Genomic DNA, 12,804 nt, shown 5'->3' with positions numbered 1-12,804 from the left:
TCCTAGAGGAGAGAGATATTCTTAGAGAAACTTGCCATCTTCCATATTCCCAGCTTCACAGCCCAGGCTCAAAGATTTTGCCTGGGGAAGAAACAGGTCATAAAAACGGCTCCTAATCTCTTCCCAAGGGAACTGATTTCACTCACAACAAAGCATGAAAGCTCTCAAAAACAATGAAGGTTGTGGTAAAAGGCAGTTGGGATGAAATTTCTGGATCTACTGAAGATACAGCCTAGATTGTACACAAGCAGGCTGTACACAAACTAGCTCACAGGAGGAAACCAAGGAATAAGACAACTACAGAAAAGCTGAGTGTCTATGATAATATCAGACAAAACAGACTTAAAACATTTTTTTATGTCAGGGACACATTATAATGGAAATTTAACAACATATCCTTAAACAACCAATGGGGTCAAAGAAGATATCAAAAGAGACATCATAAAATACTTCGAGGTAAATGAAAATGACACGACATACCAAGCTACATATGAGCTGTAGATAAAGCCATGCTTAGAGGGAAATTTATAGCTGTAAATGCCTATGTCAAGAAACAAGATCCCAAAATCAAAAACCTAACTTTCCAGCTTAAGATACTAGAAAAAAAGAACAAACTAAACTCTGGAGTCCTGATAAGATAAGTAAGCAACAATTAAAAGGGGTGGAGTGGGGGGAGAACAATTTTTCCAAGAGACAGCTAATCATAGACAACTCTAATCACAACTTGCTGGCACAACATCCTGTTCCCAAATACCTCCCTCTGTACACAGCCCCAGCAGCATGACCTCGTTCTGCATAGCCCTCTCCAAGCATGAACCTATAAAACTCCCCTCCAGCACCTGCCTCTTGGCACATAGCCCCTTTGCTAATGGGCTACTTGTTGCACCCTTGCAACGTATCTTCGTACTTTCTCTAATAAATCTGCCTTTCTTTACCACAACTGTCTTGGTAAATTCTTTAACCACCCACAACGCTGGCGCCAGTCAGTCGCACCTGCAATAGAAATCTAAACCAATTAGAAGGAAACAAATAATTACAGTGTTAATTAATGAAACAGAGAACAGGAAAACAATAGAGAAGATCAATGAAACTAAAAGCTCATTCTTTGGAAGGTCAACAAAATTGACTAATCTTCAGCTAGTGTGGCCTAGAAAAAAAGAGAGAAGACTCACATTACTAGAATCAGAAATGAAAGAGAGGACATTATTACTAACCTTACAAAAATGGAAAGGATAAACTATGGCAACTATATGCCAACAATTAAATAACTCAGATAAAATGGACACATTCCTAGAAAGATGCAAACTACCGAAACTGACTCAAGAAGAAACAGACAATCTGAGTATATCTATAACATGTGAAGAGTAATAAAAAAACCTAACCACAAAGAAAAGCCCATACCTAAATGGCTTCACTGCTGAATTCTACCAAACATTCAAAAAATTAATATCAACTCTTCATAAATTCACCCAAAAAACAAAAGAGGAGGGAACATTTCCCAACTCATTTTATGACGCCATTATTAGGCTATCACCCAAACCAGAAAAAAAAAAAAAAAAAAAAAAAATCACAAGAAAACAAACAGATCAAAAACTCTCAAATTCTCAATGAAACACTAAAAAACAAGTCTAGCAACATTTACAAAGTATTACACACCATTACAAAGTGGGATTTAACCATGGATGTGAGTTGATTTACCATCTGAAAATCAATTAATGTAACACAGCATATTAACAGAATTTTTTAAATCACACAACGATCTCAACAGATGCAGAAAAAAAATTTGACAAAAAACAACTCGTTTAGGATAAACACACTCAAAAACTAGAAACAGAAGGGAACTTCCTTAACATAATAAAGGGAATCTACAAAAAACCCACAGCTAACCTAATGTTACTTAATGATGAAAAACTAGAAGCTTTCCCCAAAGATGTCCAGTCTCAGTCCTTCTATTCAGTACTGTCCTGGAGGTAGGTCTAGCCAAGGGAATTAGGCAAGAAAAGGAATAAAAGGCATCCGGAATGGAAAGGAAGACGAAATACTATCTCTATTTGCAAATAACATGCCTTGTATATAGAACATCCAAAGGAATACACCAAAAAATTATTGGAACTAATAGTTTCATCAAGGTTGCAGGGTACAAGATCAGCATTCAAAAATCATTGTATTCCTATACAGTTGCAAATAACAGCACAAAAATGGAATTAAGAAAACAATTATACGCCTAATAGCATCAAAAGGAATAAAATGCTTAGAAATAAACTTAAGAGAAGTATAAAACTTATATTCTGCAAACTATAAAACATTCTGTAAAGAAATTAAAGATCTAAAATGGAAAAACATTCCATGCTCATGAATGGAAGACTTAATATTGTTATAATAATATTCCCCAAACTGATCTACAGAAATGCATAATCTATATCTTTGTAGAAATTAACAAGTTAATTCTAAAATTCATATGGAATTGCAAGAAATCCATAATCGCCAAAGCAATCCTGAGAAAGAAGAGGAGCCCTCCTAAAGTAGGAACGCTCAATCTTCCTAATTTGATTTCAAAACTTACTACAAAGCAATGGTAATCAAGACAGTTTGGAACTGGCACAGGTCAGACATATAGATCAATAGAATAAAACTGATGGTGGAGAAATAAACCAATACATTTATAGTCAGCTGATTTTTTACAAGAATGCCAAGACCATTCAAAGTAGAAAGAATACTCTTTCCTTTTTTTTTTTTTTTGAGACAGAGTCTCACTCTGTCGCCCAGGCTGGAGTTCAGTGGCACAATCTCGGCTCACTGCAAGCTCCGCCTCCTGGGTTCATGCCATTCTCCTGCCTCAGCCTCCCAAGCAGCTGGGACTACAGGCGGCCACCACCACGCCCGGCTAATTTTTTTTTTTTTTTTTGTATTTTTAGTAGAGACAGGGTTTCACCGTGTTAGCCAGGATGGTCTTGATCTCCTGATCTCGTGATCCGCCCGTCTTGGCCTCCCAAAGTGCTGGGATTACAGGTGTGAGCCACTGCGCCCAGCCAGAATATTCTTTTCAACAAATGGTGCTGAGAAACTAAATAGCCACATACAAAACAATGAAATTGGACTCTTACCTCACACTGCATATAAAGGTTATTCAAAATTGATCAAAGACCTAAATTGTAAAACAATGGCAGTATAAAATGTTTAGAAGTATAGGCCAAATCTTTATAACCTAGGATTTTGTAAAGTTTTCTTAGATATAAAAAAAAAAAGAACAAAAAAAGGAAAAAACGAAAAATTGGACTTGCTCAAAATTAAAACTTTTATACTTCAAAGAACAACATCAAGAAAATGAAAAGATAACCCACAGAGAACTATAAAATATTTGCAAATCATTTATTTAACAAGGGATTTGTATCTAAAATATGTAAAGAACTCTTACAGCTCAATGATTTAAAAAAAAAAAATTAAAAAACAGAAAGAATCTGAATAGCCGTTTCTCTAAAGATGCACAAATGGCTAATAAAGCACAGGAAAAGATGCTCTACATTATTACTCATCAGAAAAAATGCAAATCAAAGCCACAATGAGATGCCATTTCAGACCCAACAAGATGGCTAGAATCAGAATTAGATAACAAATGTTGATGAGGATGTGGTGGAATCAGAACCCTCAAATACTACTGGTAAGAATGTCAATTGGTGCAGTTGCTTTGGAAAACAGTTTAGCAGTTCCTCAAATGATTAAACATAGAGTTATCATATGACCGACAAATATGTTACTCCTAGGTATATATACCCAAGAGGAATGAAAACATACATTCACACTGAAACCTGTACATAAATGTTTATTACAGCATTATCTGTAATAGCCAAAAGGTCTTTCTGATCTACTAACTCAGTCACCATCTGTTCTGTTATGCTATGGCTTAAATGTATGTGTTACCCCAAAATTCCTATGTTGAAATCTAACCACCAAGGTAACAGTATTAAGAAGTAGGGCCTTTGTAAAGTAACTAGATATTGAGGGCAGAGCCCTCATGAATGGGAATAGTGTCCTTATAAAAGAAGTCTTACAGAGCTTTTTAGCCTCCTTTTGCAATGTGAAAGCATGAAGAAGATGCCATCTATGAGAAACAGGTCCTTACCAGACACCAAATCTGCTGGTGCTTTGATCACAGTTCTCTAGAACCATGAGCAATAAATTTGTTATTTATAAATTACAGTATAAGATATTTTATTATAGTAGCCCAAACCAACTAAACAACTCACTTTCCAATGTCCACATGTTTATTATTTTATTTTTCCCCCATTCTCCCTATCTTTATGGAAGTATACCTTTAAAATATTTCTGTTACCAATTTTCTTTTTGTAGGGTTTCTGGAAAGAATAAAGTTATATGAATGGATTCACTGTCCCATCTTTGGATAGAAACTGTCTAACAGAAATGTTTGTACATAACTGTAACTTACACTAAGTTCATCTTGGCTTTCTGTTCATGTAATTTTGATCAGTCTGACATGACATGACCTCTAACTGATTCATGACAGAATAATCAATTTGTTCTGGACGAGAAAGCATATTTGGAGAAGGAAACACTTTCCTTGATAGAAAATAAGAGTCTTAGAAAATTATTTTAATAATTTACTTGAAGGATAAAGCAGAAAAAATAGCTAAACTATGCAATTATCTTACTCATTTAATATATGTTGACTGGCAACATAGTGCTAAGCTAAGCTATGCATAACCAACAAAGTTGTGAACTAAATTAACAGCTACCACATTTAGCCATTATGGTTTGGAGTGGTTTGTTACTTAGCAAAGCACTCGTACAACTATTTTTTTTTCCAAAATGTTTTAGTTTATTCTATAATGATAGACGTAAATAAAAACTGGGTATATAATATGTTTAGTAAATTACTAAAAATTAAGTTTATTGTATTATTTTCACTTTTGGTACATATTCTTGCTAAATTAACATATCCTGAAAAGTGTGTTTTGTCTTAATTTTTGTCAGAGTTTAGCAAAGCTGGGCAAGAAAAACAGATAATGAAATACTTGTCAATATACTTTCTAGTCAATAGAACTCATATATCCTGAAAGTCAAGTTTTACTCCTTTTTCAAAGCTGAAGTACTAAGTGCTTACTGAATCTTTCTTGTTAAATTTTCTAATTGGCACACTTAACACAATTCAAAGAGATTATAGAAAGAACATTATTATTGTAAGTTTAAAGATATTTTTATAACCTCAGCATACTTACAGACTATATGGATTTAGAATTAGCCACACCTGCCAGGATCTACTACTTCCAAATATGTATACCCAAAAGACATTTAAATTTATGTACTATTAATTCTTTACTTTTTATGAACCCTTCAAAATATAAGAGAACATTTTAAAGTACCTTTGATCTTGCTTCGTAGATATTTTAGGACTTCTTGTGTTCCTTTCTAAAAGGGTGGAGACAAAGACATTCACCAAGACATGCCTTGCAGTTTTATAGATCAACATATATGTCTGAATTTCAATTTAACAAAGAGTTGAATTCCAAATATACTTACATTTATAATTTCTCTTCGAATTGTTCTCAAAGGATTTCCTTCTAATGCCAAAAATTTCAAATGAAGGTTCCCCAATGAATAGGGAAGACTATAAAAGATTAAATTGATTTCAGGGAAAGCATCAAATATAAGTATACTCCAACTATAGTTAACTATAAAACAACATACGGCAAACAACGTATCACAGAATAGTCTCAAAGAAAGGCCAAGTAATGCAGACCTAAAACATTTCCCTTCAAGATAAATGCTAAACATATAAAAGAAAAATCAGATTTGTTTTCAAAATTGTCATATTGGGATTAATTTAAAAAGAATGTGAGCTATAAAACATTTGTTAAATTATAACACTTGCTAAAAAAGTAAATGTTAAACATAAATTTGAATGAATTAGTGATTCAAGATAGACATCCTCACTGATACTAAATGTTCTGATTTTGGACTTAGAGCAAGGAAACAAAATTCTAACTGAAAAAAGATGACAAATAGAAAGAAAAAGACATTTTTTTGAATGTCCAATTCATGTTTCCATTCAATAAGGAAAGTCATCTTCATCTCTGGCACATTTAAAAAACCATTTATACACAAAAATTCACTATCAATAAAATCTATTAAGCATCTACAAAATATAGGGCACAGGTATAGTGATAGCAAGATTCTTGTTCTCAAGTCCTCAGTTGAACACAGGAAAAGAACACATACAGGTAACTAAAATATAATAAGTATTATCTTACAATGCTAGTGGGAATATAAAATAGTACAGTCACTTTCAAAAGTGGAGTCTTTAAACATATGGTCACCATACAACTAAGCAAACACACTGCTACACGTTTACTCAAGAGAAATGAAAATAATGTCCACCAGAAACTTGCACACAGATGTTTACAATAGCAAAAAATCAAAAATAACTCAAATGTCCATCAACTAACTACTGAAAAGACACATGAACTGTGGTATATCTATCTCTGTACAACAGAGTAACATTCACCAATAAAAATAAAACTACTGACACATACAACCACATGAATGAATCACAAAAAACTTTATGTTACATGAAAGAAGTCAGACACAAAAACTACATTCTATGTAATTCCATTTATGTGACATTCTAAAAAGGACAAAACTATAGTAACATAGCACATCAGTGGTTGCCAGGGGTTGGGGTATGGAAAAGGAATTGACTGCAAAAGGTATGAGGAAACTTTTTAGGGAGATAGAAATGTTCTACATGGCTGTGATTATGGTTATACAGATATATACCTTTGCCAAAAATCATCAAGTTGTATGCTTGATTGGTAAATTTTATTGTATGTAAGTTACATATTAACAAATGAGAATGATATAAAACGATAAATGCTAAACAAGTCAAGTTGCCATGAGAGTAGAGATATAGACACTGGTGAGGCTTTAAGGGGGAGAAGGGAGTAGCAAAAATCAGATTTGGACTTAAAATGAAAAATGAAATACTATTAGGCAAAAAAAAAAAAAAAAAAAAAGCATTCTAGGGTAAAGGAATAAAACAAAGAAAGGGTTGTTATACATGGTTCCCAGTTCATTGCTGGTTGGAAGACCAGAAGCATCAAATTCTAGGAACTGTTTTAAAGAAAACAAAGAACAAAAATTCTAGGGTCCCATCATCAGAGATTCTGATTCATTAGTGTCCCAGAAACTGTATTTTTTTTTTCTCAATGTTTCTCAAATGATTCTAATACATATCCATATTTGGGAAACAGTGCTATGGCAATGCTTTTAAAGTAAATATATTCCAGCGTTCTTAGAATTTAGATCTAGGGGGTAACTAGAACTAAATTATACTCTAGTAAGAGTAATAATACTAACACTAATGATAATCTAGTTAGAGTAAGTCATAAATATGTCTGCTTCTATTATCATATCTAGCTTGCTGTTAAAGACAAAACCTAATTAATCTTTATCTGTTCATAATTACTGCTCCATCAATATTTAGTGAATTCAATTTAGAAAAAAGGAACCTCACGGTTTTTAAACAAATGTTTCAAATTATGAATTATAACCAAATACAAACACAATTTCTATTCATTTCATATTTAAACTTACCTACTAATATCATTGTTGCTTAGGTCAAGCCTTTCCAAGGACTGTAGTAGTGTAATTTCATCTGGAACAGATTTTAACTTGTTATCCCTCAGGTCTAGCACAAGAATTGAATTCAGATGTTTAAGATGTTCTGCCTCTAACATTTCAATCTGGTTTTCACCTACGTGCAATTCCTACAAAATCAAAGATGAGTTATGTGTATCTCTGTATGCAATTTTATAGTAGATAATGAAAATAAAATTGTAGGTACTCTTAATTTCAAGCGATTGAAAAACACACAGAAAAAATGCAACTTTATAAATATCAAGATGTTTACATTTTCAATTACATTTAGGCTATCTTTCAGCTAAAGAAGAATGGCAAATGAAAAATTTTTTTGGCATTTTAAAAATAATCAAAGGTTGAATCTGGCAGAAACATCAAGTTTATAAAACCAAAGTAGGCTGGGCACAGTAGCTCATGCCTGTAATCCCAGCACTTTGGGAGGCTGAGGCAGGCGGATCACAAGTTCAGGAGTTTGAGACCAGCCTGGCCAACGTGGTGAAACCCCATCTTTACTAAAAATACAAAAAATTAGCCAGGTGTGGTGGCGCATGCCTGTAGTTTCAGCTACTCAGGAGGCTAAGGCAGGAGAATTGCTTGAACCCAGGTGGCAGAGGTTGCAGGGAGCAGAGATCACGCCATTGCACTCTAGCCTGGATGACAGAGCAAGAATCCATCTCACAAAAAAAAAAAAAAACCCAAAGTAGAGAAATAATTTAGTAGTTACATTTAAATAATAAAAATATAAATCCAAAAACTACTTGCAAAACAAAGTTATATCAGCTTTTTAAAAAGTTATTTATATTATGCAGCTGGTCCTTGAACAAGGGTTTAAACGGTGAGGGTCCACTTTTATATAAATTTTTTTCAGAAAATATATTGAAATTTTATTTTGGAGATTTGTGACAATTTGAAAAAACTTGCAAACCAACTGTGTAGCCTAAAAACACTTTTAAAAATAAAAAAAAAAGTTACTATGTCATCAATGCATTTAATATATGTAGATACTAGTTTATCATTGATTATCATAAAACATATACAAATCTATGATAAAAAGTTAAAATGTATCAAAACTTACATACAACTTACAGAGAAATGTAAACAAATGTGAAGATGCAGTCATAACTACATAAAACTAGGCCAGGCACGGTGGGCTCACGCCTGTAATCCCAGCACTCCGGGAGGCCGAGGCAGGCTGATAACCTGAGGTCAGGAGTTTGAGACCAGCCTGGTCAACATGGTGAAACCCTGTCTCTACTAAAAATACAGAAATTAGCCGGGCGTGGTGGTGGGCACCTGTAATCCCAGCTACTTGGGAGGCTGAGGCAGGAGAATCACTTGAACTCGTCAGGCGGAGATTGCTGTGAGCTGAGATTGCACCACTGTACACCAGCCTGGATGACAGAGCAAGACTCTGCCTCAAAAAAAAAAAAAAAAAAAAAAACCATAATAAATCAGAGACTCTGCCTCAAAAAAAGAAAAACCATAACTACATAAAATTAACTGTAGTACATACTGTACTATTATAATAATTTTGTTGCCACTTCTTGTTGGTACGGTGGTGAGCCTATGTTGTGAGCATCCACTTAAAACCTGTATGAAGCTAATCATTTCCAGGCGAGCAGCTCACCTCTCCAGTAAATTGCGTGTCACAGTAAAAAATGATCTCTTGCAGTTCTCTTGTGTTTCTCATAGTGTTTACTGCAAAACCATAAATTTCAAATAACATCATGGGACTAATATGAAGTGCTACTAGTGATGCTGAAAGTTCTCCCAAGAAGGAGTGAAAAGTCATGACATTACAAGAAAAGTCGAATTGCTTGACATATACCATAGATTGAAGTTGCTCACCATTTCAGACACAGGATTCATCTTGTAAGCAGATGATGTAAATTGTGGTATCAATACAGCATGGTACTATAAATACAGTTGATTCTTGAACGACAATAGGTTTGAACTGTACAGGTCCACTTATATATGGATTTCCCTCCACCTCTGCCATCTCTGAGACAGCAAGACTAACCCCTTCTCTTCCTCCTCCTCAGCCTACTCAACATAAGGACAATGAAAATGAAGACCTTTATGATGACTGACTTCCATTTAATTAATAGTAAACACATTTTCTCTTCCTTATGAGTTTCTTAATAAGATTATTTTCTCTAGCTTACTTTATTGTAAGAACATAGTACATAATACATATGGCATACAAATTATATGTTAATCAATTGTTTATGTTATTGGTAAGGCTTCTGGTCAACAGGAGACTACCACTAGTTTTTGGGGAGTCAAAAGCTACACACAGATTTTCAAGTCCATGGGGGTCAATGCCCATAACCTTTGCATTGTTCAAGGATCAACTGTAATCAGTTGGTTACTTAACATTTTCATTAGTGATTATTTTATATACTGATTTGCCATTAACAGAAACTATAATTATCAGATGATGAAAAATTATTCTTAATTAAAGGAAAACTTTTTCAGTTCATTTTATATGTCATCGTTCTGTTTAAAATAAACTCTTTTAACACTAGAGCTTAAAGGTATATATAAAGAAAGGCAAACCATGGCAAATTTAGAAGACAGTATTAACTCTACATACTTAAAGCCAAAAGAATATAATTCATTTCAAACATACTTGATTATGATTAGGTAAAGGTAAGAGGTGGCACTTTATAGAATTAGGTGCATAATCCTGGTTGGTATTCCAGGTCTCCTACTTACAATTTTAGCCTCTTTATCTACTACTTCTCCAGTTATGAACTACTGGTCAGATGAAATGGACAAATCTCTATTTTTAAAATTGTTTTTAAAAATGTATTACTAAAAATACCACTAATGTAAGTAATCATATTCAAATTCTGAAAAGTATTAACATAAGAAAAACACAGTACTTATAACTAATACATAGTCCCAATGTAAAACAACATTAGCTCCTTTAAAAAATGCATTTTAATAATTAACTTTTGGAAAAAATAGTTATTTAATAATCAACTAAATAGTACCTTCAACAGACTACAAGAAGGAAATTCTGGTAGAAAACGTAATTTATTCCTCCGCAAATACAGCAATTCTAGTGATTCCATGCCAGCCAATTCAGGAGGTATAGTTTCCAAGAGATTTGAATTACAATCCAAATGCTTCAACCCTGTAATATATATTCAGTGAAAAACAAAAATACTAGAGAAAAAAATTAGTTTCTGATCGCATACAACTTTAAAGAATGTGTAAGAAATTGCTATGAGGACTTATGAACCTGTGCCATATAATCAAGAATATTCAAACACCATTGAATTAAATAAATGTAAATTTTTCTACATTTAATTATAATTAAAGAGAAATAGTAATATTAAAATTATTATTTAGGCCAGTTGTGCTGTAATGCCAGCACTTTGGGAGGGCCAAGGTGGGCGGATCACTTGAGTTCTGGAGTTCAAGACCAGCCTGGGCAACAGAGTGAAACTTCGTCCCTACTAAAAATAAAAAGAAAAATTAGCTGGGCATGGTGGTGCATGCCTGTAGTCCCAGCTACTTGGGAGGTTGAGGCAGGAAGAATGCTTGAGCCTGGGAGATAGAGGTTTGCACTGAGCTATGATCACATCATTGCACCCCAGCCTGGGCAATTTAATAATAATCCAGGTCATTTTCATAATACATTTAAAAATAAAGTTCTGGTACTCTGTTAAAGTACAACTAAATGTACTCTGTGTAACAGCTTAAAAGTATCATTGTCATGGCTGAGAAACAGAAAGCATCTGGTCATAACATTGGATATTAGAAAAATTACTATAAACTCAAATGTATTTTTCAGTTGATTATCTGTATGTTCCTACCTCTCAAGATATTTCCACTCAATTTATGAAAAGTCCATGCTGCTTATATCTTCATTCTAGATATATTTTACATTTAACTGCTCCTTATAATATCCTTATTGAAAAAAATGACAAATACAGGAAAATCTTAACTATTGGTATCCCAAGTAAAGACTCCCCTAAAAAGTCAATTTGATTTAGGGCAGATTTAACTCATTTTAAAACTCCAATTTTAAACAACAAATAACTATTAATCTAAAGCAAAACAACACAGTTTTAGAAATTTACCTCAAACTTATCTGCAACTGAATGCAGGCAATCATTTCTGTGACTTGCTCCACAAAAGGGAGGTTTTTAAAATTGAAGAAGGCTTACAAACATCAGGAAAAAAAAAAAAAAAAAAGACTAACCATCAACCAAGAAATAATAACAAAATAACAGTTTTTTTAATTAATCTATTTTATTTTACTTTTTTAGAGAGAGAGAAGAGGTCTCACCATGTTGCCCAGGCTTGAGTGTAGTGGATACTCAAAGGGGCAATCCCACTATTGATCAGATGGGAGTTTTGACCTGCTCTGTTTCTGACCTGGGTTGGTTCACCCCTCCTTAGGCAACCTGGTGGTTCCCCACTACGGGAGGTCACCATAATGATGCTGAACTTACGTGTGGACACCCAATCGGCATAACCGCACTATGGCTCAGAACTCCCTGGGCTCAAGCAATCCTCCTGCCTCAGCCACCTGGGTAACTGGGACTACAGGCACATGCCATGGTGCCTGGTAATAACAGTTTCTTTAAACAAACAAACAAAAAAATCACTAATGATTTTAGACTCTTAAGAATTTTATAATTAAGTATACTAATTTAAAAGGTACTAAAATGTACCTTGACTTTTTTAATCCCTTAATATTAGTTCTACAATACTTCAAATACTGTGGTTTGATGGCAAACTTTAATAGAAACAATAAATTTTGACTTTTTTTTTTTTTTAAAAAAAGATTGACAACCTGGGACCTCAGACAAAACAAGACTTATTTCTCGGAATTATTACTTATGGACCATGACGAGGCTACAGCTTTAATACAACTACATATCATAGGTAGATTCACCAGTAAGAGGGGACTAACCTCTCTATGAATGTAGAATGAATGAATGAAAGACAGTATAGCTTAGGTATATAATCCTACTACAACTAATAATCATATTTTCTTCTTTTTCATATGCCTAAGTATCTTTATGACAGTATTTCTTTAGGCAGTTGATACATAATAACGGTCTGGAGAAAATCTGACCCGTTGCTATTGTTCACATTTATCACTATAAAAATCTACTACTTTAGTTCTCT

The 12,804-nt window shown here is 33.7% G+C and overlaps 1 protein-coding gene across 2 annotated transcripts in view; it reads right to left on the bottom strand.

The window, feature by feature from the left end:
- The window catches only part of LRRC40 (leucine rich repeat containing 40), a 63,369-nt gene that overhangs the window by 24,123 nt on the left and 26,442 nt on the right, over positions 1 to 12,804 (bottom strand). For both annotated transcript variants that reach the window (XM_007978313.3, XM_007978314.3), the window contains exons 6-9: positions 10,653 to 10,795; positions 7,609 to 7,781; positions 5,536 to 5,623; positions 5,379 to 5,424 (exon numbers count right to left, since the gene is read on the bottom strand). In XM_007978313.3, the coding sequence (XP_007976504.1) occupies positions 5,379 to 5,424; positions 5,536 to 5,623; positions 7,609 to 7,781; positions 10,653 to 10,795 (450 nt within the window). The remainder of the gene's footprint in view (positions 1 to 5,378; positions 5,425 to 5,535; positions 5,624 to 7,608; positions 7,782 to 10,652; positions 10,796 to 12,804) is intronic.

This window comes from Chlorocebus sabaeus, chromosome 20, assembly GCF_047675955.1.
Source record: "Chlorocebus sabaeus isolate Y175 chromosome 20, mChlSab1.0.hap1, whole genome shotgun sequence".
NCBI classification, from domain to species: Eukaryota; Metazoa; Chordata; class Mammalia; order Primates; family Cercopithecidae; genus Chlorocebus; species Chlorocebus sabaeus.
This window is presented reverse-complemented; position numbering and strand designations above follow the sequence as displayed.